The 26,824-nt window shown below is 39.8% G+C and overlaps 1 protein-coding gene across 4 annotated transcripts in view; it reads left to right on the plus strand.

The window, feature by feature from the left end:
• syt14a (synaptotagmin XIVa) overlaps positions 1-26,824 on the plus strand; it is a 38,867-nt gene that overhangs the window by 5,124 nt on the left and 6,919 nt on the right. For 2 of the 4 annotated variants that reach the window (XM_020644642.3, XM_065947707.1), the window contains exons 2-7: positions 5,665-5,712; positions 15,981-16,133; positions 20,299-20,523; positions 23,277-23,548; positions 23,636-24,085; positions 25,829-26,018. In XM_020644642.3, the coding sequence (XP_020500298.1) occupies positions 5,665-5,712; positions 15,981-16,133; positions 20,299-20,523; positions 23,277-23,548; positions 23,636-24,085; positions 25,829-26,018 (1,338 nt within the window). The remainder of the gene's footprint in view (positions 1-5,664; positions 5,713-15,980; positions 16,134-20,298; positions 20,524-23,276; positions 23,549-23,635; positions 24,086-25,828; positions 26,019-26,824) is intronic. The other 2 variants (XM_065947708.1, XM_065947706.1) reach the window with 2 other exon arrangements.

Below are 26,824 nucleotides of genomic sequence, written 5' to 3' on the forward strand. Positions count from 1 at the left end.
CATGATTACAATAATGTTTATCTTCTTAACTTTGAATAGATGTTGATTACCTGAATACTGTACCTTTGTTGTCTGGGTAGTACACTGTTGAATTTATAAATGTGCTCTTACACACACATGAATACAGAAAAATAGATGAGAACAAAAAAATGATTTAATGAATAACTGATATTTTCTCTTTCTTTGTCATCCTGAAGACCCCTCACTAAAAGTCAATTTTCTCCTGGATCCATGTCACATGCTCGAGCTTCTTCTGAATGACATTTCAACAGTCAAAGTTCTGCTGAGAGAAGATGGCCAGCAGATAAGACAGCAGTACATCAAGGAGCTCCACAAGCTTCAGGAGGAGGAGGAGGGTTTGCACTTTGGAAGACTGTATTCATGCTGTTCAAATAAAACTAGATCTCCTCCAAACAACTTGCAATCAAACTATTTTCTTCCCATTTTAAAACCCTTTGTCCAGTTTAGATGGGAGAAGTTGATATTATGTGATATTGATCTGGGAAGACTACATTTCTAAATCATTTTTAACTGTGTTTTTATTCACAAGTTATTGATCTTATTTACTCTCGGTGTATCTTGATTTAAGAATGGGGCTGTGTTTAAGGGCATATTTTTGCAATGACTCTGTTCCATCCCATTTTCAGAAATGAACTACATTAGTATTTATCAAAAGAATAAGAAGTTGTGTAAAAGTAGACTTCCTTCCCTAAGCTATTGAGTTGAGCATTAATGCACATTTTAGTCTTGTCATTTCAAATCTGAAATGTATACTCATAAGTAGACATAAAGGAGTGCATTTATATAGAAATATTTATTTAATCTGAAAAACAACATTTAAAAAAGTCTGTTTTTACAGCAGAGATGAACATGTTTACAGCTTGGTACAAAACAAACAAATAGGTGTGATTAGCTCATGTCTCGATGGACACACACTGTACGGGGGGGTGAATGTTTTGATGACTCATCAGTTTTGATTTGATGAAGAATAAGAGTTATTCACAATAAGGCGTGTAGCTGACCAGCTTGACAGGTGGGCGCGGTGTAACGGTTTGTCAGGAGGTTTAAAACCCGTCTCAGCTCCAGCTCTCAGCCTGTGGGTGACATCACTCAGTCCATCCGGGGGAGACCTCCCTCACAGCGAGCTGTTGAAGAGAAGCAACCGAAGTCCACCTCAGAAGAACCAACAAATACAGATGTTGTTGAGGCTCAGGTTTCTCTCTGGGCACCTCGACGGACAAGTCCCCAATAAGTCCAATAATCCACACTGTGTCTATAGGAGAAATACAAAGGTGTTCAATTAATGCCTCAGACAACACAAAATGTACAGTTAACTACATGTGACAGCTCAGGGTGTTTTTTTGTTATGAGCCACATCTGCAGGAATGATATTGAACGAGGTAGCTGCAACTCATAATAATAGATGCCAGTCTTAAACACAATTTTTTCTAATACTTGTGTGAAGCTGACACTGTCCACAGACTCCATGACTTCACGGGGTTCAATAGAAAACAAATATCTTATAATAAATACTAAATAATTATTTTTCAATTGTCATGTTGACCTCATCGCTGTTGACATCAGTAAATATAAAACACAGACATTCCTCTTTTTGTCAGAACAGTAACATGAACTGTATGCTTTGTAATATTCATTTCTTCTGGATGTCTCATATTTATTTACAGTGTATGGATAAAACTTTGTTAATGTATTTCTCTGCTAACACTGACAAAGTCTGACTGCTCTGACAAATAACTAATAACCATAGTTGTATATTTAAAAAAGTGTAGTTTTAAGACTTTAATTAAATATTTGGGTTGAATATAATTAGTTTTAACTGTGTTGTAGAAAAGTTAAATGTTAACTTACTGTTTATAGAGTTTTCTCAGGACGAGCAGGAATAGTTGATGATAGCAGCCTAGCTGTTAGCTATGCTGTGAAGTGGACTGCTGACGTCGAGCTGAATGGGCGGAGCTAAGTCCTGCCGGTCCCGCCTTACTGCTGTTGCTAGGTTGATCCGAAGTTACGTTGAGACTGCAAATCCAATATGGATGCGGCCGTCGATTGGACTCATTTTCTGCCGATGTCACAGACGGGTCAGGGTTCGTCCAGTAATATTTACAGTCTATGCTTCGTACCCACGTGGTCGTTCACGATGGCGCAAACCTAACAAAGACCTGGGTGCGTGCGTGCATGTGTGGATGAAAGGGAGAGAAAAGGGGGGGGAAGATTACTTCGTCCCACGTGGTCACCCTTCCGATGGTGCACACCTAACAGAGACCTAAATGTGGCCTTAATGTCTAAAAGAGACCGAGTTTGGCCCTACACGATCTGTGTCTCTGAGGCGTCTGGATGGCTGCGAGTGAATAGACCTCTGTGTGTGTGTGTGTGTGTGTGTGTGTGTGTGTGTGTGTGTGTGTGTGTGTGTGTGTGCCTACGTGCGTAATGGTGCGGTGGTGGAGTTAGTCTCCAGATGTACGTTTACACGGGAATATGTGTGTGTTTGTAGAAGGGGAAATAAAAGAGGATAAAAGAGAATAAAAGAGAAATGCGTGCCTGAAGAGGCCGGATCACAGTCCGACTCCCGCACCACAACTCGGAGTAATTCCCTTCATTCACAGAAACAAACCAATAGCCGAATTCAAGTTAATACGGCTTACACTGGCCTTTCTGATCAGAAGAGTAATACCTGGTTATAACGCTGTTACGCTAAACACATATAGGACGCAGCGGTCCGAAACAACAACAAGATTTTTAAACAGTTAAAACTCAGGACGCAGCGGTCCAACAAAGATACAAATTCCAGTTTCTGCTTCGATCAACAATTGTTAAAAACACTCTCTAAAGTTAATTCTGCCCAGACCTAATTAAGCCTCACTTGTGAATGACTTTGTCCGCGATTGGAGAAGGAAAAGAGTCCGGCGATGGAGCAGATCTTCTGTCCGTCCTGGTGCAGAGGTGTCTGATGGCGGCGAGGGTCCCTTACGGCGAGAGCGGCTTCGTTGGTTCTCCGTCGAGTGGAAAGATGTCCTTTGATGTCCTTTCGTTGCAGGACGGAATAAGACCGTTGTCTTTCTGATAATCTGTTATAGTCTGCCGCTCTCCGAGAAACTGAGATGCGTTCACTGGACAATCCGAGCTCGGAATTTAGAACACTGCCGGTCGCGGATTACCTGCGCGCCAAAAAAACTTAAAACAAAGAAAGATTGTTGCAGGAAACAGGGGGGTCTACCTCAGGTCCCCTCCAATGAGGAGAGAGAGGTTCCGGTCCCCCCCTTACTTCACGCGTAGGTGTGAAGTACCGCAGGGGATTCTGGGATTAAGAGTCCTTTTAGGCCTCTTAAAAGGACTCTTTGTGATCCCAGTGAATAACTCAAATGAGGCTTTTACAGAGGTGCAGGCCCAAGTCCATTGTTTGACTGTCCTAAGCCTGCGTGGCCCAACAATACTGACGAACAGATAACATAATGCAGACGTTTAATTACGTGCACGGAGATCGTAGTGGTCGCGTGCAGACACTTTAGACAGTCACTATATAAACGTCATTCTCTTTCTATTGGCTCGAGGTGAAATCTCTGGAGTATATGCTGCCGCGTTCAGACATCAGCTCACTCGGATATTCTGCGGATAAAATACTAGGGGTCTGGCCGGATAAACTCCGGGTAAAGTCCGTGAAAAATGCGTCTGTTTGTGTTCACACATAGCCTAAAGAACCTCCGGGTAGACTAATCTCCGGAGTTTTTCAGGAAATTTCTATGTGTGTGAAAAGGGTTTTTGTGACAAATGATGGATCAAGTCCTGTCAAATAATAACATTTGTTCCAAGTCTACAAGACATAATTATGTGGTTGAACATGAGAATGCGGATCAGTGAGAGCAGAAAAACAACAAAACAATTGACGACCAGTCAGCGGTGGGTCAAATCTGACCAATCAGGTTTGATTATGTAAATTGTGCAGTTGGGGACAGGCCTGCAAATCATGATGTTCTGTAAATAAAATAATTTTAGTTGCTCTTGTCTTGTGAATGAACAGACCTGTTAAGTACACAAAGTAGCAATTAGAGATGAAACTAAGGCTTATCTTTACAAGTTTATAGGCATTCCTGTTTTTTTCTCATCCTGGGTCTATGTTTAGGTATGACGCTACTAAAGTCTTAAAAAGCTTTTCCCTCAAATGTGCTCAAGATCAGATAAAAGAAAATGGTTTTTTTTTTTAACAAGTATTGTGTGTGGTAAGTGTGAGAGGAGTGAAAGAGCACCAAGGGCTTCCTCCCACACACAGCTGCTGGATAGATCTGCTTCAAAACAACTTGCTTTTCAGCTCTGAGTTTGGCCGGAAAGTTTTTCTGACAGTCTCGTCATTTAGCAGCTAAACTTCCGCTGAGGACCAGGGGCCTTTTTTTTTTTCTTTTTTTTAATATTTATTAGGTGATGCAGAACAATACAAGACGAGTGACGAACATGACAAGAGCAATAGTATGTAGGAGACAGGGGAGACTTGATGAAACAATGCACAGCATAGACAGGGTGAATTATCATAGTTTATACTATTAAATGCCATAATACAACTAAGAAATTCTTGGTCCCAAGTCATCATTTCCTCGTTGTGGTCTGACATTGACCTCGTCCCAGTTGGAGTCATGTTTCTCGCAAAGATTCAGAGAACACAGTTTAGTTTTCATCTCTTCTTCTTTCTCTCTGTCCTTTCCTGCCGGGGCGTCTCTTTGCTTCATCTAGCCAGTTTTGTGCTTCATTCTAACCATTCTTTTTCTTATGTTTCTTACTGTCCTTACACTGACTTTTTATGTTCACAACCAATCTAGCAGTGTCTTCCAAGGTCACTTAAAACCATACTTTATTTTTAGATATTTCACATTCTCCTTGTCTTTCATGTACTTCACATCTCCCTCATATGTTGGTTCCTCTTAACCACAAGAACAACTATAACTGCATAACTTAATAAAAAACAACAACGTTCTCTAGTTTTGATCCTCAGAGATCTATAACTTGGTGGTCTTCCTTCAGACTTTATTTTCATCCTCAGTGACCTAGATCCTAAGCAAAATATTGTTTAACACTGCCCTGAATCGATTCCTGTTGTTTTTAGTTCTTGGATTTCGTCACCCTGGTCTTCCCTCCAGCAGACACTGGCCTCGCAATTTTACAAACTGTCCTTAATTAAAAGGAACAGGGCGAAGGTCTTTAGTCAGGGGCCCTAGACTCCCCCATGCACGGTTTTCAGACCCAAACCTATTCAGTGCTGATAAATCACCAACTCAGGAGTACTTTGGGCAGTCAAAAGACACATCAATGTTAGTGTGTAGAAGCATAACAAGCCTCTGCACACTGTAAAACTCCAATCAAGCTGGAAATGACATACATGCAATCAGTTGCTTATGACCATGGAGCAGCAACAAGTACATGATGTCATTTCATTAAGTATTCAATATCTGAGGTGCAATAAATTAAGTGTGTCTTAGCCAAAGCAGCACTTTACCAGTACCATATATTCTCTGTCTTAGAGCTGTGTTGTTCTTGTCCTTATATACAAAGTTGTTCAAATGTTCCACCATATTTCAATGTGTTTCCATTTTTGTTATGTATCCACCCCTCCCCCCCTTCCCCACTTACAGCAGCTCTCATGAAATCAAATTGTGTTTCCAGGTGGCGAGCGAAACTGTGGAGTACATGAGCTGATCTGCGTCAGAAAAGGTAGGGCCTATCAGAGCTCTTGAAAGTTGACCTTTGACTTAACATGGCTCCTCCTACTCCACTTTCATCACCATTTATCAGTTTTACACGTCCTCATTCTTCTGTTCCTCTGTCCTGGGGTTGGGGTATATTTACAGTTGTTGGCCTATGCTGTTGTCAAGTGCTAACTGCTGGCATTCATTGTTTTCAAGTACAGTTGACAGAAAAATTTAAAATGAGCCTTCCATGCACCTTAATTTGTGTCATATTTTTAAAAAAGAAAATAACATTTTTGGCTTTGAGAATTTTGTCTAATATACACATATTTTTTTGTTTGTCTACACTGTTGTCAGGCAGATAGCTTATTTTAAATAATTTATAATTGTGATATTACTGTTGGTAGATCAACAATAAGGTAACACTTAAGCCAATTACAGTTTCATATTTTCTAATTTCATTTAATTATTAGATACTTAAAGGGAATCTATTTGGCACAGGCTGGTCGACAAAAAGGATTAGCCGTAGGAAGTTGCAGATACTTTCTGGTCAGTGTATTCTGGTGGGAACTGGCCACTGTTGGTCCCATTTCTCTAATCTCACCCATGTAACCAAAATAACTAGAGCTGTGGGTGAATGTTTGAGTTGGTCATCTCCCAATCAGAAGGTTCCAGATGGATACCCAGCTCCTGCAGTCACGTGTCAATGTGTATCGCTGCTCTGAGATGATGTATGAATGGATGAGTTAATACTGATGGACTCTTTACTCAACAGCCTCTACCATCAGTGTGTGAATGTGTATGAATGGATGAGTTAATACTGATGGACTCTTTAGACTTTAGACTTTATTGTTCCCGAGGGGAAATTCTTTTTCACAGCACCGTTACTGTCCAACAGACAGGTCCCACCAAAGAACATTTATACGCAAAAAAAACTGAGAATAACACAAACAAAGAGAGTTAGACAACAGTCAAGAGTTCCCATTTCTGGCCTGTTCAGCGAGGCCTTTTGTTCAGGACCGTTATTACAGCGGGGATCAGGCTCCTCCCGAGGCGAGCCTTTCTGCACCTTAGTGCTCTGTACCTCCGTCCTGAGGGAAGTGGGCGAGGTGAGTGTTCAGTGGGTGTGTGATGTCCTGTTCTATTGAGGTTGCAATGCGTGTGATGGCCCTGTTATTGAGTTCTGTTAGGTTGGGTGTGGGGAGACCGATTATTCTGGCAGCTGTGCTTGTGATATGTGTGAGTTTGGCCTTGTTTTTTACAGATAACATGTTGAAGAAGCAGGTGGAAGAGTACAATAAGATGGGCTAGATCATGCTGTGATAGAGCAGCAGGAGGAGATGGGGGGCAACATAGAGTCCTTTCAGTTTGCGTATGGCTGACAGTCTTTGATGGCTCTTTTTCTGGATGTCACTGGTGTGCTGTTCAAAACTGAGTTGGTTGTCTAATGTTACTCTGAGATATTTAAAACTGTTAACTATTTCCACTGCTTGAGTGTTGATGAGAAGTGGGTGCTGAGGTGAGGGGGGACTGATTATTAATTATTTTGTCTTAGGGACATTGAGATGGAGATGGTTATTGTCACACCACTGAGTGAAGTTTGTGATAGTGTTGTGGTAGTCCTGGACAGATTTGTTGTCGGTGAGCATGGCAATGATGGCTGTGTCGTCTGAGTATTTGAGGTCTGTGGTGGTGGGTGACGGGCTGGTGCAGTCGTTGTTGTAGAGTGTGTACAGGAATGGGCTTAATACACATCCTTGTGGTGCTCCGGTGTTGGTGGTTAGTGCAGGTGATGAGGTTGTGCCCACTCGCACAGCTTGCAGCCTGTCACTGAGGAAGATGTGAATGAGGTGGATCAGGCGGGATGGGGTGTTGAGCTGGTGTAGTTTCTGGATCATCAGATGCCTTTGAATGGTGTTAAAAGCACTGCTGAAGTCCACGAAGAGGACTCTGATGAAGTGACCTGGGGAGTCTAGGTGCTGAAGGAGGAGGTGCAGCAGGCAGGCCACAGTGTCCTCTCTGCACCTCCATGATAATGGAGGTGAGAGCAGCAGGACGATAGTGGTTGAGTTCAGTGGGCCGGGGTTTTTTAGGCACCGTAATTATTGTTGCAGTTTTCCAGAGGGTGGGTATGGTGGCAGTCCGGTAGGATTCACAGAAGAGTGAGAAGAGTACTGGTGAGAGTTTGTGGGCACAGACCTTCAGCACCCTTGCTGGGATGCCGTCAGGCCCTGGAGCCTTGCCCACCTTGCATCGGCTGAGCTGGCGCTGTACATCCTCTACCGTGAAGGGGGCTGGCTCAGTGGGTTCTGATATAGGGAGGGCTCTTAACCATGCTTCACAGTCAGCTGTACAGTCCAGGGTGTCAAAACGGGCATAAAAAGTGTTGAGCTGTTTTGCAAAGGAGGCTGGGTCAGTTATTGTACCTACTTTGGTTCTGGATTCACACCCGGTGAGAGTTTTGACTTTCTGAAATGCCTGCTTGGTGTTCATGTTGGCAAATTCAGACTCCAGTTTTTCATTGAATTTTAATTTTGCCTTGAAAACCTCATTTTTTAATTGTTCTGTTTGCCAGTTTTAGGCATTTCCAGTCCTTGAGCTTAAAGGCCTTGCTCTTTTCCTTTAGGCTCTGTCTTAGCTGGGGAGTTATCCATGGTTTGTAGTTGGGATACTTTTTCGTTGTTTTTACAGGAATGCTGCTGTGAATGCAGAAATTTATGTAGTCCGTGATGACAGAGACCCTATCATTCAAGTTCCCATCGAAAATGTCCCAGTCAGTGCATGCCAGGGAGCCCTGGAGTTGAGTAATGGCGTCCTCTGACCATTGTGGGGCGCTGTAATGTTGAAGCTTGTGACATTTCAGTTCCTGCCTGTAGAGCGGAAGTAAACAGATAATGTTATGATCTGCAAGTCCGAGCGGTGGATATGAACGGGCATGGAGAGCATCGGTAATGTTACCATACCATAAGTCCAACATGTTTGCCTTTCTGGTGGGAATGTCCACATACTGTTAGAATGATGATAAAACGTTGTCCAGTTGGCATGTGTTAAAGTCCCCAACAATAAACAGCGCTCCAGGGTACTTTGCCATCATAACATTAGCATCCTCAGCGACCAGCTCCGCTGCTATCTTGACATTAGCACTGAGGGCTACATAAACAAAGCTGACCACAAGCGTTGGAAATTCCCGGGGGAGATAGTAGGGACGTAGTGACAGGGTCAGCATCTCTACGTCGGGCATACACACCTTATGGTGCACCTTGATCTTGTTACACCACCTGTCATTGATGTACATACAGACACCGCCGCCCCGCATCTTCCCAGATTGTCCTGTTCTGTCGGATGATTGTGAAGTTGTCCAGGCTGACCTTGGCATCAGAGATGGTCTCGTCGAGCCAGGTTTCGGTCAGGGCGATGAAACAGATGTCCCTGAAGGCCCTTTCCAGTCTGCATCTGGCGTGTAGCAGGTCCATCTTGTTACGGAGTGAGCGGACATTTGACAGGATGATGGAAGGCAGAGGTGGTTTAAAAGAACGCTTTCTTATTCTGCTGCGAATACCTCCACGTCGTCCTCTTTTCCTCGGCCGAAGCTCTGGTGGGAGATCCACAACAGGTTCGATGTTGCAGCGGGAGTTCATCGCAGCCGTAGGTGAGTAGCCTGTTGCTGATGTCAACCGGTAGTGCAAGGCCATCGCAGACCAGCCATAGAATTGTGAGCTGAGTGACGATCCCTTGGAACAACTTGACCATGTCTGAGCAGCAGTGTAGCTCAGATAGAACACTTAACAATACAATAACAGTACACTATAGACACTTAGACGGGACGTGGTGTGGAGTCAAACAGAGTGCGGTCTGTGCTGTCGCAGCGGAGCGTGCGCTATCTCAGCAGCCTCTACCATCACTGTGTGAATGTGTACGAATGGATGAGTTAATACTGATGGACTCTACTCAGCAGCCTCTACCACCAGTGTGTGAATGTGTATGAATGGATGAGTTAATGCTGATGGACTTTTTACACAGCAGCCTCTACCATCAGTGTGTGAATGTGTATGAATGGATGAGTTAATGCTGATGGACTCTTTACTCAGCAGACTCTCAGTGTGTGAATGGGTAGGTGTGACCTGTTGTGTTGGAACTGCTTAGATTAGTCAGAAGACTACAAAAGTGCTAAACAAGCTCAAGTCCATTTACCAGTTCACTGGAGACACAACAATGGCTGCTTCACACATTCTGCCTTCTCGTATGGAACATCTTCATTACCTGCATGTACCCTATTGTGTAAATGAGCATTGTGCGTAAAGTAATGCTGGACAGCTGTCATTTACAGCTGTTATTACTTGTCCTCATAATAAGACCAAGTTAATTTAATATTCTAAAGTGGGGGAGACCATAGCAAAGCGTAGCAAACTACAATAGAACATATCATAGAGCCAATGCCATGACAAGAGACTCTGTACCTTCTATTTGCAACATAAAATACAGATGTACCTCTTTCCCTTCCCACATGTTCACTGGTCTTCCGCCCTTCTCCAAATCAACAGAATAAAGGTTTATGAAAAAAAAAGAAATTAATAAAACTAATAAAAAGTAAAAGAATAGATATTAAATTATGCAGTGTACTGACATGAATCTATATAGGCCATCCAAGGTGCCATATGTATGGCATCTTATTTTCTCTAAAGGGGTGCCTGAATTAAATATAACCTCATTGATCTAAGTCAAGTGATATAAGGGGTATCTTCATGATTTCACTTAGATGTGATGCAATTTTAGCAGCTGTAATGGCCAGGCTCACAAAACCCTTTGCGATGGGAGGTTCAAATCAGTCAAATGTCAATTAACAATTTTGTTAAGAGAAGCAAAAGAGAATCTGCACACGAAGAACCTCTCGTTTAAAGGATTTATTAACAAGTGACATTTTGAGCCAACATGCCTTTCCTCAGACTTGGAACAATACTTTTCTGAGAATATTCACAACTCCAGTCTAAAGGCCCTGACACACCAAGGAGGTCGTTGGCGGTCGGGTGAGCGATCGTCGGCATAGTTTTTGCGGCTTGTCCAACTCCGTTGCTAGCCGCCGGCCCCTGTCTGCCTTTTTTCGACCAATTTGACGTGTTGAATAGGCATCGGTCGGCGCGGTTGGTGAGAGGAATGACTCTGATTGGCTGTTCAGCTAAGAAAATCAGACAACAAGAAGAAAAAAGGAAGTAACGAATGCAAGTAAACAACTATATATTTATATTCACTTGTGTGTACAATTCCACAAGGATACTCATAACTTCATGTCATTATACGTCAATTTGTATGCAACTCAAACATACAGTATAGCCTAATAGGTATTTTCTAAATGCCCACAATTAGGATCTCATAAATGTCCCCTTCTTAGTGAACTAATTTAACAAATTAAAGAGGGGTGGTCAGATGTTTAATGATCTCCATCCATCCCTTTTCTTCCTCTTGTGAGGTCAGCTCACGGTGGCAGCAGGCGCAGTAAGTCAACCCTTCCCTCTCTCCAATAACGTTTTCCTGCTCCTCTTGGGAGATTCCAATGCGTTCCCAGGCGGTATATATAGACATGTATATATAGTCAAAAACACAGGTTATGAGATCATATTTAATGATCTGTGTTTAAAAAAGGAGAGGACAGGCCAAATTACTGTCAGGTAGTCAGTTGCACACAGGATTGTGTTTTAAATCCTGCAACAGTCTCTCTCACTCCTTAATCATTTACACATGTATGTTTTTTTAAGAAAAGATTAGAGGATAATGGAAGGAAAGGTGGGCAGGTTTGGACTTACTCACCGACTCTCCGTTTAAATAAATAATCCAGTAATTGAGTCGACTAAACATAGCCATTAGCGGTGCTTCTCGGTTCAGGTTCGCACATCCCCCGCTGTATGGAAGAGACAGATTGGTCCATCTCTGGACTGGACCTTCAGTCATGCAGGATAGATGAGTTAACAGGTGATGCTTCTCTCTTGTTATGGCTTTAAAGGCTTGAATAAGCTGTTTGCGGCGTCTGGCCAGATCCTCGTGTTGGCAAAAAAGCTGGTTTTATTTTGTCGTTGACAGTGATGCTTCCTTTTGTTTTGGCAAACTGAAGGATTTCTTCTCGGTCCTGGAATGGAATTGGATGAATCAAAACAGGCCTGGGGGTCTGAGATGGCTTTGATTTAGAATTGAAGGTTCTGTGGGCTCTCTAACCCGGGCTCCTCTCCCAGGACACTGGGTATCCATTCAGTCCCCGCCCTCCGTGTCTTCCACACATAAAGTGTTCCTTCTGCTGTGGTTCTCCAGTTGAATTTCTCTAAGTACCCAATCCATGTCATTGGAGTTGTCTGTTTCGGAGCTTTTCAGGTTGGCAGCAAATTCAACAAACATGAGCTCTGTCTGCTCACATTCTTTGCTCAATGCAGTTGAGACAAACTTTCTCAGGGAGTAAGCAGCACTTCTTTCACAACTTCTTGAAACATGTTTTATAGAATGGATACAGCATTGGAGGTGGAACCCTGTGCAGTCTTATGAAAGCTGTTTAGTGGCGCATAAAGCAAGAAAAAGTCTGACTTCCTTGTAACCTAGAATCTTTAGCATTATTTATTGCTAATATGTCATGCATTATGTGTTATAGCTTACAAGCTTCACTCTCTCAGGACTCTCTCTGATTGCACTTTGGATTTTGATATGTGATACGTATGTGTGGTTTGTTTTTGTGCTGTGTGTGCACTGATGCTTTTTACATATCTGAAGTTTATAACGGATAAATCAAGTTGTTTGAATGAAATTGAATGAAATTGAAATTAGTAGAGCTGGGTATTGTCCACAACCTCAGAATTCAGTTCAATTCAATTCAATTATTTGGGTCACGTTTCAATTCAGTATAGATCAATATGCTTCAATATTCATTTGACAGGAATACCCAGAAAACTCATCACAGTACCTTCTGATATTTGTTAAATAATTATGTGTATACTGTTTGTATAGATTTAGAAACAAACTGACTCAGAAATATATTTTATCGTTGCATTATTCTTTAATAAACAAATAATAAAACATTAAAGTACAGTATGATCTTTAAGTGCACATTGGTGAAAGAAAACAGTGCTGTAATGGCACGGACAAAAACACGGACAAAAACTATTATGTAAAGTGCTCAATTGTGCCTGACCTGAATTCACAGCACCCACAGTGCCCTCAGTGGAGAGGGGTGTTATTACAATGAAAACAATCAATCTCTGGGTTTCCCTGAATCGATATTGAATTAGGAAAATAATAATTGCAATGCACTGATGAATCGATTTAAACCAGCCCTAATTTCCGATATAGTTTTTTGCATATATTTAAGATCTTCATTGTATATTTAACTTAATACTTGTTAATAATACTTGTAAATTCATTGTAGCTTTATCTTTATTTTTATTTTATTCCTATCATTTTACTTGTACATATATGGATGCTCTTCTTCTTGTCCTTTATTAGCTGCATGTTGAAAACATGGTGGTTCATCTTAAACCCTGCGAGTGCCTGACTAATCAGAGACATTCAGCCCTGCAGATGCTACAGGCCCTGCCCATCAAGGTCCCTGGACCTTGGGAAAGTATACACCTGAGCAGGGCCTTTTTTAGGTGTCGATCTATTAGCCCAAAACTCAATTTAGACCATGGTTGTTGAGGTCAAAATAAGCATATATCCTCAAAAGTTGACTTGTTCCGGGGGAAAGTTCTTGCTGTAGAAAAGGGTTAATTACCGTATTTTCCGCACTATAAGGCGCACTTAAAAGCCTTTAATTTTCTCAAAAAACGACAGTGCGCCTTATAATCCGGAGCGCCTTATATATGGATCATTTGGTTAATTGGTTGATCCATACTGGTTGTACACGGCGCTCAGCGACACTGACTCGGATAATGACGAGAGGGAGCCGGGCATGTTGGATGCCGTACTCGCCCAACTGTTCAATTCGGACACTGAAGAAGAAGAATTCGAGGGATTCGTGGACGGGGAATGAACTGAAAAAGTGAGCTTTACGTGTTATACGTAACTGAACAATGTTGAGTTATGCACTAACGCAGGGGTGCCCAACCTTTTTTGAACCAAGATCTACTTTTAAAGTTACCAGTCTGCCGAGATCTACCAGTCCACATAGTGAGCCATAGCCTTTACCAACAGCCTACAAACACATTTAATACTCACACAACAAACAGAAAATAATAAATGAGAGTTCTGTAAAAAATAATGCAGACTACAGACTACAGCAGGCTGCTGTGAGATGATTTTGCTTTTGTTAAATTAGCTGCAGACACGGTGAGAGTGAACGGAGTAAAGTCCAACCGACTGTTTGACCGGGTCACGTGTGTTCCCACCTTGGTCCGTACGGATCACGGATCAACTGTGTGCTGTAGCACTAAAAGTAAAAAGTAAAAAGGTTCGCGTGGTGGCTGGCGCTCCAGTGCAAGTGTGTGTGTGTGTGTGTGTGTGTGTGTGTGTGTGTGTGTGTGTGTGCGTGTGCGTGTGCGTTTGCTCTGTTTGTTGGTGTGTCTCGCCCCCCGCGATGCTCACAGTCATGACAGCAGAGAGGAGCAGAGAAAAGTAGCTGCAGCTTCATCAAATGCGCTTAATACTCGTAGCATAGTTTCTATATATGACTTTTTGGTAAAACATTTACCCCCCCCCCCCGGTTTTAGCTGCACGTCCTTGCGCATGCCTGCACTCTCTCTTGCGCGCGCTCTCTCTCTCTCTCGCTCGCTCTCTCATGCACGCAGCAATTTCATGAATAAATGAAAAATTAAATACACACAGGTCGGAAGTATACTTGGGCTCCCAACACAGGTATCGTGTGTGGGAAACAGTGCAATGAGATGAAATTGAAATCACTTTTCTATTTTACAATTGTATTTTATATTGACAAAACATCTCGCGATCGACTGAGAATCAGTCAGCGATCTACCTGTTGATCGCGATCGACTGTTTGGGCACCCCTGCACTAACGTTTGAATTAGCGGTATCAGACTGTGTTTCTTTTACGTGTTTACAACTGAACAAGGCTGGGAGATATTGTGAATATGCACATTAACGTTTGAACAACGTTGAGTTATTGTGAATGCACTACGTATAAAACTACGTTTTGAGAGTTAAGAGAAACGTCAAAGAAATAATTTATTATTTGGGGAAATCGTCTTATGTACTTTTGTTTTTGTAGTTTTATACGTTACGTTTTATACATATTTATATTTATATATTCACAATATCTCCCAGCCTTGTTCAGTTGTAAACACGTTCTATTCTATGCGCCTTATAATCCGGTGCGCCCTATATATGAAAACAGTTCTAAAATAGGCCATTCATTGAAGGTGCGCCTTATAATCTGGTGCGCCTTATAGTGTGGAAAATACGGTACTACTTTCCCCTTTTGTGAAATTCAGTAAACGTCTCAAGGATGTATGTCAATCTTTTTGTACATTAATCTGATCAATGTATGGGGGCTGCTACTGCTTTAGGTGAAAGAGTTGGTGTAAGTTTTCAGTTTCAGTAACAGAGGGTGGTCAGCCTCTACAAATGGCTTTGCATAACACTCAACCCTATAGCCAGCAAATGTTTTGAGAGGCTGGTTTTGAGCATTAGGCTAATAAACCACAGCGATATTGTAACTGTTTAAGAAAAACATATACAAGTGGCAAACAGACATGAGAGTGTATTATTATCAAATCAGGAAAGGGTGAGTTGTCTTCATTTGGAGACTCATAATGATTAGCAATAGCATTTATATTAGATCAAAGTTACAGTCATGTTGGCCTTGGTCTTACTTATAGCTGGGTATTGTCCACAACCTCACAATTCAATTTGGGTCACGATTCGATATCGATTTCGATTCGATATTGATCAGTATGCTTCGATATTGATTCAATATTACACATAGATGAGAGAAATACCCAGATAACTACTCACGGTACCTTCTTATATTTGTTAAATAATTATGTGTTTGTATTTGTTTAAAACAAACTGACTCAAAAATGTAAAAAAACCAAAATGAAAGTACAGTATGATCTAAAGTACAGTATGTGCCTGACCAGATTTCACAGCACCCACAGTGCCCCCAGTGGAGAGGGGCGTCATTACAACGGGAAAAAAAATCTATCTCAGGATTTCCCTGAATTGATTTTGAATTGGGAAAATAATAATTGCAGTGCATTGATGAATGAATTGTTTTAACCTGCCCTTGTCTTGTTAACTAAAGCAATAGTTTGCTGATATTCAAAATGCCCAACAATGACTAATCTCACTTTTATGTCCTTGTCACAGTGTCTCCAGAGGTGCTTGGGTTTCTGACTACAATCGGACTCTTCATCATGCTCATGACTCTCGTCTTCTGGTACCTCAACAACAAGTTGGCCCTGGAGAACTCAGGAAGACTTCAGTGCCTTGATGAATTCAGGAAAAAAGCAGAGCAGCAGAGTAAGTCAAGCATTCATGTATATGTGTTATGGAGCTTATGGAACAGACAGGGACCTCTACCAACGTTCTCTCCCTCTTGGCTCCAAAATATATAGACTCAATTGGCCTCATTCACTAACAGTGCGTACGCACCAATATCTACTGAAATTGTTTGAATTCCTGAGACCATGCGTACGTACAAATGATTGACCAGCTTTCTCAGAAAATGTTAACATACACTCTTTTAACTAAATGCATGACATATTAAAAATACATTCAGTAAAAATAATTTTTATATATATATATATATATATATATATATATATATTTAAAGAAAATGTTGACAAGACAAGCATTAAAAAAGTGATTTAACTGATGCATTGACTAAATGTATTAAATGAAATATCACATCTGATACCAAAACCAGCTGATTAATCTGAGAATATTTAAGAGCATGCAGGGAACATACATGATTACGATTTACGTCTAAGAATGTGTAAAGAAAATAAAAACAAATAGCAGCCGGTGCCTTCAGAAGAGACCGCATCAAACCATCAAAATGTTTGAACAGTGTGATGAATGACTGATCAGCTGATTCTGTCTGCCAATACACGTACTGCTGCAACTCTGTAATTCACTATAGCATCATCTAAACCCCCAGACACACCGATCTTTTTCACCTTTTGGGGCCATCTCCTAAACAATTAAAGTGTCTCCACCTCTCCACTCTCGTCCTGATACACCAATCGGATGTCCTTATATGGAGAGATGGGGGTGTGGTAGTATGCTGACTGCAGGTTGCGAGCACGAGCCTGATAATATAAAATCATTCTGATTCACTAACATACACCTGGTGGTGAGAACAAAATATGCTGGTACACACGTGTCATGAATCAGACGGTGATTTTTTGTATGCACTTATTTTATGTGCAGAGAAAAAACATTTCTACGAACATGTTTGTGAATGAGGACCAAAAAGTTTGTGGCTCCATGACGCCTAACCTCTGCATGATATTTACTTAGCTAAAAGTTAAAGTCAAAGTCTTAAAGTAGCCAACTATAAATGTACTTAAGTATCCAAAGTCTTTGGAGTTTAAGATACTTGTGTAAAGTAACAGAGTGTACAGACAGACATATTTTATATATAATATATATATATATATATATATATATATATATATATATATATATATATATATATATATATATATATATATATATAAAAACACTTTAAAGACTCTTCTGAATAGAAAAACATTCCTTACTCCCTTTCTGTATCTGATGTTAAAGGTACTTAAATCTAGTAGCCGAACTTACAAGTAAAGTACAAATACAGATGACATTATAAACAAAGATTTTTTCACAACAATAGCAAAACCGTCCTTCCTTCCTCCACGGGAAGTAACAATAAAATAAAAACCATGGAAAAGAAAGAGGAACTAAGTATAGGCAAAAATTACAAAATCAGGAAAACTTAACAAAAAACAACTAAAGAGAAGTCTAACAATCTTCAACAAAATACCTTTTAACCAAAAACCCCAAGGTAAACAATGAGCACAAAGTTATTAAAAAACAGCCTCCTTCAACAGAACTGGTCATCTCTACAGGACAGTAGAGACTACCAGCTCTCTCCTGCTCTTTAGAATCTGCCCACTGATTACAGAGTGGGCACAGGACTGTCCTCCATCAGTGACTGCAGTGAGGCAAGGGGCAACACTTGGAGAGATCACAAGAGAGGGAGACACACTCTCACACACACACACACACACACACACACACACACACTACAGCATGTCAAACATATTGTTTTTATAACATAACAATTTTCCACAACAGTAACACCTCTTTCCTTTCTCCCTCCATCTTTCTCTCACTAGGCTATTGAGTAAATATCTTAATAATCATATCAATAATATTGTTTCTTTTAATGATACTGGTTGCAGTTAACAGATTTACTTGAGCAGTGGACCAGATTAGATGTAGAATTTTGAAATGCAATTATTTCCTTCTTCTTGGCAGACGCAGTAGACACTCCATCCTGGGCCTTCAAAAGTAAATTACTTAAGGAGATACAGCCATGGTTGTTGCTGTTTATTAGAGGTTTGCTGTGTAGCAGCATCACATTCTGCTGTCTTGCTGTCGGCTGTAAAAGATGACGCGGTGGCCATGGTGTCACGTTCTAAATATATAGCTGGATATGCCGTGACTTAGGGTTGAACCTAACCCTAACCCAGAATGCGCACCACTCTCGTTTCATCTTGCATAGATAGATAGATACTTTATTGATCCCGAGGGAAATTTAAAGCATCTAGTCGCAGATTAAAAAGACATTTATGATATTCTTACATCTAAACAGCCGCTGTCCCCCCTCCCATACGTATATATTAACCTAACAAAGATTTAAAGAAGCCCCTACATTAATCAAAATGAAACTTGTGCAAAAAATAGACTTATACAAAGAAATTGACATAACCTGTGCAGGGATACAAATACAGTAGATGTGCAATTCAAACCCCAAACAGTTTAGAAAACACTGGTAAATTAGACTTGTACATAAATAATGTAGAACTCCTGAAAGGTTATCATCAATCAATCAATCAATTTTTATTTGTATAGCGTCAACTCATAACAAGTGTTATCTCGAGACACTTTAAAACACAGCAGGTAAAAGACCTTACTTATTGTTATGTTACAAAAAGCAGGGAAAAGATCTTACTTATTGTTATGTTACAAAAAGCAGGTAAAAGACCTTACTCTTTGTCTTTTAACATTAGAAAAAGCAGGTAAAAGACCATACTTATTGTTATGTTACAAAAAGCAGGTAAAAGACCTTACTCTTTGTCTTTTAACATTAGAAAAAGCAGGTTAAAGACCATACTCATTGTTATATTACAAAAAGCAGGTAAAAGACCTTACTCATTGTTATATTACAAAAAGCAGGTAAAAGACCATACTCATTGTTATGTTACAAAAGAGCAGGTAAAAGACCATACTCATTGTTATATTACAAAAAGCAGGTAAAAGACCTTACTCATTGTTATGTTACAAAAGGCAGGTGAAAGACCTTACTCATTGTTATGTTTCAAAAGAGCAGGTAAAAGCTCTTACTCATTGTTATGTTACAAAAAGCAGGTAAAAGACCTTACTCATTGTTATGTTACAAAAAGCAGGTAAAAGACCATACTCATTGTTATGTTACAAAAGAGCAGGTCAAAGGCCTTACTCATTGTTATGTTACAAAAAGCAGGTAAAAGATCTTACTTATTGTTATGTTACAAAAAGCAGGTAAAAGACCATACTCATTGTTATGTTACAAAAGAGCAGGTAAAAGACCTTACTCTTTGTCTTTTAACATTAGAAAAAGCAGGTAAAAGACCATACTCATTGTTATATTACAAAAAGCAGGTAAAAGATTTTACTCATTGTTATGTTACAAAAGAGCAGGTAAAAGACCTTACTCATTGTTATGTTACAAAAAGCAGGGAAAAGATCTTACTTATTGTTATGTTACAAAAAGCAGGTAAAAGACCATACTTATTGTTATATAACAAAAAGCAGGTAAAAGACCTTACTCTTTGTCTTTTAACATTAGAAAAAGCAGGTAAAAGACCATACTCATTGTTATATTACAAAAAGCAGGTAAAAGACCTTACTCATTGTTATGTTACAAAAGAGCAGGTAAAAGACCATACTCATTGTTATATTACAAAAAGCAGGTAAAAGACCTTACTCATTGTTATATTACAAAAAGCAGGTAAAAGACCATACTCATTGTTATGTTACAAAAGAGCAGGTAAAAGACCATACTCATTGTTATATTACAAAAAGCAGGTAAAAGACCTTACTCATTGTTATGTTACAAAAAGCAGGTAAAAGACCTTACTCATTGTTATGTTACAAAAGAGCAGGTCAAAGGCCTTACTCATTGTTATGTTACAAAAAGCAGGTAAAAGATCTTACTTATTGTTATGTTACAAAAAGCAGGTAAAATACCATACTTATTGTTATATAACAAAAAGCAGGTAAAAGACCTTACTCTTTGTCTTTTAACATTAGAAAAAGCAGGTAAAAGACCATACTCACTGACTCTTAGGACAGCTGGGCAGATGGATCAGGACCGTGCATATGCCTAAATGGTTGAAGTGTGTTGCACAGTAACCAACCTAACTGTCTTCAACCTGAACAGGCAAGGCCAACGATGCTGATCTTCAGGGCTCATCTTCGGATAGTGAGGATGAACTAATGGCTCAGTATCAAGAAGCTATAAGCCGTTCTCAAGGCCACAGAGGAGGAGCCAGGCCAGCTGCTAATGAGAAACATATAGATGGTTTCAGCTGGCATTGTCGGCACAAGTACAGCCCTGTTACTGCTGATTATGATGGCTACAGCAGCGAAGCCTCAGCAGACAATGGTATGTTTTCTATCTCCTTTTGATTTAAGATTTTTGTGCTAGTATTAATTTATTGATTTTTTATATTCATAATATTGTTATTTTCAATATATTTGGTTTGTTTTTCCAAGAACATTATCAAGGCCTTAGTTCATTGTCATTATACAATGAAAAGTTGCACTTTTGTTGCTAATAACCACAGATACAGTATCAGTGCAATAATTACACTGAATGAATCCAGAGAGGTAATCAACGTGAAGCTCCCACTCAGCACACTCTCTGTGGGAATGTTGTGAAACAGTCAACAGTCTGCATATTCTGCACAGCCTCGCCTCAACACTTTTCTTTTTTTTTTTTCAATTATCTCTCTCCCTATTACAACACTCACTATCATAAGGGGTGTAGCATGATATATTGCAAGCAGTTTTGTTGTATTTAAGCATGAACAGCGAAAGGATAACACTGACCTCTTACAATGAGTCTGTCACTCATCAGTCACAAAACTTATCTGAAGTGTATTTATTTTGCATTCTGAAAGAGCCATTCAGACTTCATCTGTGACCTGAAAGTAAATCATCAATTAGGTTTTGGCAAATTACTGGCATATACTGTATATGGTACACTGCTAGTATTTGTCATACTGGATTCATGGATATGAATGGGATGGTGTTAAAATGAACCAGAGGCTGAGAGTAGTTAAAAGAAGTAGTCTTAATGTCAGAGGTCAGTAACTTGTCAGACTAAAGGACCTTTACTCTGACAATGTCTTGTGTAGCTTTAGTGAACTGGGTTATACATTTAATTTAACACATTCCCATCTCTTTCGATACTTCCACGTCCATAATTTTGTCAAAGCCAATGACGCCTCATACCCAAATACTCCTCCTAACTCTAGAATCGACTCAATCATGGACATGACCACGAATCAGAAAGGCCTTATCTCAAAAATCTACACTGTAATATCCCAGCTCAGAGAAACTTCTGTGGACATTATTAAAAAAGACTGGGAGGAGGAACTTGGTAAACATGACAATGACTGGTGTAGTATTTTATCCCGTGTGAATAACAGCATGTCTTGTTCCAGACTTAATCTGATACAACTTAAGGTTGTCCATCGCTCCTATTTTATACTAACTCTAAACTCTCCAAAATGTACGCCCATGTCTCAGATACTTGTAATTGATGCCACATGTCAACAGCAAACATGACACATGTTTTGGTCCTGCATGGCTACTGGACAACTATTTCTTTAAACGTTGCCACAGTTTTAAACAGGTCATTGACACCATGTCCAAAAAAGGCTATTTTAGGAGTACTACCAGTTCATCAAATAATCAGTTGAAAAATAAAGGACTGTATTACCATTGCATCTCTTTTAGTTCGTAGAAGAATATTATTGGAACGGAAGTCACCATTTCCCCCCAAAGCATGGCACTGGTTCAAGGACCTCATGATGTTCTTAAATCTGGAGAAAATGAAGTACAACTTGAGGAGATCATCTGAAACATTTGAATCTTATCTATCGCCCTGTGACCAATTCTATAACCAAATAAAAGACACTACAGCGCAGTTGATGCTCTGTATAAAAATGTGGGTACTTTGTAAGAAGGAAGGGACACTTATCATTGTGATATTGTTGTTTCTTTTGTTTTTTACCTGCTATGTATGTTATTGTAATTGATGTGTTCGTGTGTGTGTGCAAATTTATCTACGGTTTGATATAGGGTGCACAAAAACGTTCTGCAGATGTTAAAGGAATAATAATAATACATCCCATTTGTATTGACTTTATATTTTTGGAAAAAAATGTTAAGAGATTAAAAATAATAATAATCAATAAAAGAATAAATCATGGGTTTAAAAACAAGAAAGGCATCTATGTATACTAAAAACACTAGTAGAAGGCTCTGTTAAAAAGGGATTTAGAGCCCTTTTAAAAGCGTCCGCAGACTGTGGCGCCCTTAGCTGGTCGGGGAGAGCGTTCCACAGACTGGGAGCAGAAGGCCTGGTCTCCCATGGTGTGGAGTTTAGTCCTGGGGGGATGGAGGAGGTTGGTGTTTCCAGAGCGGAGGCTTAGTGTGGAGGATTGTGGGGTGAGGATTTCTTTGAGGTAGGGGGGACATTTCCATGGGTGCACTGGTAAGTTAGAAGGGTGAGTTTGTATGAGATGGGGAGCCAGTGTAGAGTCTGAAGGATGGGTGTGATGTGTTCATATTTACACACTCTCATCAGGATCCTAGCAGCACTGTTCTGAACATGTTGGAGCTTCTGGAGGCTCTTGTTAGGGATCCTGATGAGGTGTGTGTTGCAGTAGTCCAGCCTGGAGGAGACAAAGGCGTGGACGAGTTTCTCAGCATCTGACAGGGAGAGAGGAACCCATCTGAACCAAGCCATCTCAAGAAATGAAGACAGCTCTGTCAATAAGATACTTCATGTAGTAACTATAGGAATTAGTTTGTATGTACAAACAAATCTTGGAAATATTTGACAAGGTTTGTGAATCGTGACTTGTAATAGTACTTGTAAAAGTCAATGAATCAACAAAGTCAAAAGGCTTTAAAGTCAAAATTTTCTTCAACAAGAAATTTCACCCACATTACCAGAAGTAGCTGACTAACATTGTAGTCAGAAGTGCAGGGTTGTCGGCGGGAAAAGAAGCAAAACCACAGTTTACTTTTGCAACATGGTTTGAATAATAAAATACCAAATGATACAAAAATATGTGAACTTTTCATGATTCTTGATCACTTTTCTGACTTCTCTACCAACCACAGCCAACTGCATTCAGAGGATGAGACAAACCCCCCCGTTGGATGAGCTTCAGCCACCTCCTTATCAGGATGAGAATGGCTCTCCGAGGATGTCCTGTACACTGTCGGACCTGGGAGACGCTAAGTGTTATCTATCCTACACCAGCGGAAGTCCCCACTTGTCCTTTGGCAAATGCCCAAGTGAAGGCAGCGAATGCCATGAGACTGAGAGTTACCTCAACAAGGGCTATGAGGAGGATGTACCAAGTGACAGTACAGCTGTCCTCAGCCCAGAGGTAACTACAGAGTAGTAATAAAAGATATGGCTGGAGATGCATATTTTGGTGTATAATAAACATTGAACATCTCCTTGGTTTCTTTAGGACTTGTCAGCCCGTGGATCAGCCGCTCAGCTACCCAAAGCTTATGATCTAGATCCACATGCAAAATATGGCACTCTGGATGTTGTGTTTGAATATGAATGTGAGGAGCAGCAGCTAGCAGTCACAATCATGGCAGTATCAGACCTTCCTTCCCTTAAACACACTGGAAACATCTCTTGGAAGGTCCATCTAGTGCTGCTGCCCACCAAGAAGCAGAGGGCATGGACAGGAATCCAGAGAGGCCCGTGTCCAATCTTCACAGAGACCTTCAGATTTAGCCATGTGGAGTCAGAGATGATTAGCAATTATGCCATCCGATTTCGTCTCTATAGTTTGCAGCGGATGAAAAAAGAGAAGGTGCTCGGGGAAAAGGTCTTTTACCTCACCAAGCTCAACCTTCAGGGTAGAATGTCCGTGCCTGTCATATTGGACCCATGCTGTGCTCTTCTGGTAAGTATTTAGCAGATATTGGCTTTCAAGCCCTTTTGAAATACCTAACTATATGTTCTTCTACAGTACATTGACTGATTGTCTTTAATTGTTAGGATGTATCTTATGTAATATTAAATAACTAACAGTAAGATAATTGACCTGCTTTTTGAAAAGATATCCAGATAACATTTGTTATGAATAGAGCTATACAAAATAATGATTGATTGATTGATCTGCAGAATAACATTTATACAGCATATAACATAAATGTCCTGTTTTTACTAACCCACTTCTGCTCTTTGTTTTGTGGTTATTGTCATTTCTATAATGAATATAGAAAGGAAATTATGTTTTTTTTTCCCTTTTCCAACAATAAAAATGTCATTTAAAAAAATTGAAATTAGATCTAAATTCCAAAAAGCAAAGCAGCCTTTGAGTTGGGGCAAATCTCAAACTACAAAAAAGCCCACCTAAATACATCAAGGATTCTTTTAGATTGGTTTTGGCTAAAGAGCTGTTGGGAAACAGGCTTTTCCACCCAGAGATACAACTATACTGTAATCTTCCAGAACTATTATTATGTTGATGAATGGTATTACTACAGGGTGTTGGAGTTAAGCATTGCAGAGAATGACTTGTTTGATGGGGTTTGGTGTAAGTTTGGGTTTCAATAAGGTGGAGGGGAAAATCTTTTTTGACACAACCCTAAAGACAGTAATTCTTACCAACTTTTTAGTTAACATTAGCTCAAAGGGTCACTTCAGGCTTTTTATAGTGGGATTGAATAAGGGTTCTTTAGAAAGCCAAGATTCTACAGTCAACACTGCCCTGGTTTGGAGGAGCCGAGCAGAGTACTATAAGAGTAGCCACGCTACAGTATGTACCACTGAGCAAGAGGTTCACGAGAAACACACATTTAAGTCACTTAAAAAAATCATACTTGTAAAACAAACCATAGATTTCACTGCGCTACCTTGACATCAGACAGCCCCCTTCTTTTGCAATATGTTTTTATCCAAACTCCGGTTTGGTGTTCCTGCGCATGTTGTGTGTGATGTAGTACACCTTAGATCAGATACAGGGTACACAAGTGCTGTGAAAAACACAGACTGAAATCAAACTTAACTAGTCTTATCATAATGCATTCTTGGCTACTAAAACAAAAAAAAAATGAAGGTTAACATCAACACCCCATTCAAAAAAACTCTAAAGCGGATATGTCTTTCAGTTGTTAATCACATGTTTGAAATTCCATGAATTTGCATTTCAAAATATTTTTGTTAGGCTTTTATTGTCTTAAACGAGTGGTACGTAACTACCTTTTTGAATACAAACCTGCTTTTATTTTTAAATAAATAAGGAACTTTACATTTTGACATTAACTGATGCACGGAAAAAAGAACTTGTCAGTTCATCAAAAATTTAATGAAAATAGCTAAAGGCCCACCCCCTAACCAGTTTGTTTCTTTGGCAAGCAAATGTATTGTATAAATAATTGCAAATCCCAATGAAATTTAAATGGTAACCCTTTGCAAATGGAGAAGGTCTAGACCTACAGTTAGTAGCTCACAGGTGTAGCACACAGCTTCCACCTGTGTTATAATGCATTTAGAAAACTGCTTTTACAAATGATATTGAAAGTGTTATAAAATAGTAAGGGATAATACAATTATAAAACAGTTATATAGATATTTCACAAAACAATAATGACCACGACATGTTTTAGTGAACATTTTTCTGCTTGTCTTCAAACATTTTTAGGGTGGTGAATCGCAGGTCAGCCTTTCAGATATGACGTGCAGCGAAAGCGCCTCATCATTCCAGTCATTTAGTCAGATTTCCACACCAGAGATCCTTGTTGGCCTGCTGTATAATGCCACAACAGGACGTCTCTCTGTTGAGGTCATCAAAGGTATCCATTTCAAAAATCTGGCTGCCAACAAGCCACCCAGTAAGTATTTTTAAGCGTTTTAACTTTGTTACTTGCCAAAGGAGAAAAGAAGTGTTGAAATCATTTTGAGCTTGTTTCAAATGAGAGAAGGACATTGGGCCTCACTCACTGACTGTTCATGAGAACAAATTGTTCTTAAATCCTACCTACATACGTTTTAAGAAGAGTCTGGATTCACCAATATTTTCTTATGTGGGATTTGTTCTTAAAGGCTTTATATGTGATTTTTCACACTTAAATATAATATAAATCAAGTATATCCTCTGAAAATAACTCTGTGAGTCATGACTGTCTACAATGGGTGTAACACCCGAGTCCCACTGTCTGTGATGTTTTCAGAGTTTTCAGAGTCCTATCTTCAGTTTGTTTACATTGTCAGGACGGCCGGCTGACTCCTCCCCTCACGTATAAAAGTTGTTTAATTGAGGGACTAGAGAAAAGAAGAATAACATACTGTACTGATTAACTGTGTTTTTAGATCATCGTCATTTCAGGTAAATTTACATGCAGTGTGAAGATACTAGCATAATAAAGATCGCTAGCATTAGCATGCTAACACAACAATGCAGCGCAAGTTGTTTTGGTTTCATGCTGGTGCTCAAGGGCGACATCTGCTGGATCAAAAAAATCACATATAAAGACTTAAAGGAAGAACAGAAATTAGGAACACTTGAACATTTGAGTGCTGACAGGCTATAGCATTTAATTTAAATCTACAGTTGTATAATATTACAGGGTTTACATTACAGTGTTTTGTTTCACAATTAATACAGTATTTAATAATTTTTTTATGATCATACTAATTC

This window comes from Labrus bergylta, chromosome 18 (assembly GCF_963930695.1).
Source record: "Labrus bergylta chromosome 18, fLabBer1.1, whole genome shotgun sequence".
NCBI classification, from domain to species: Eukaryota; Metazoa; Chordata; class Actinopteri; order Labriformes; family Labridae; genus Labrus; species Labrus bergylta.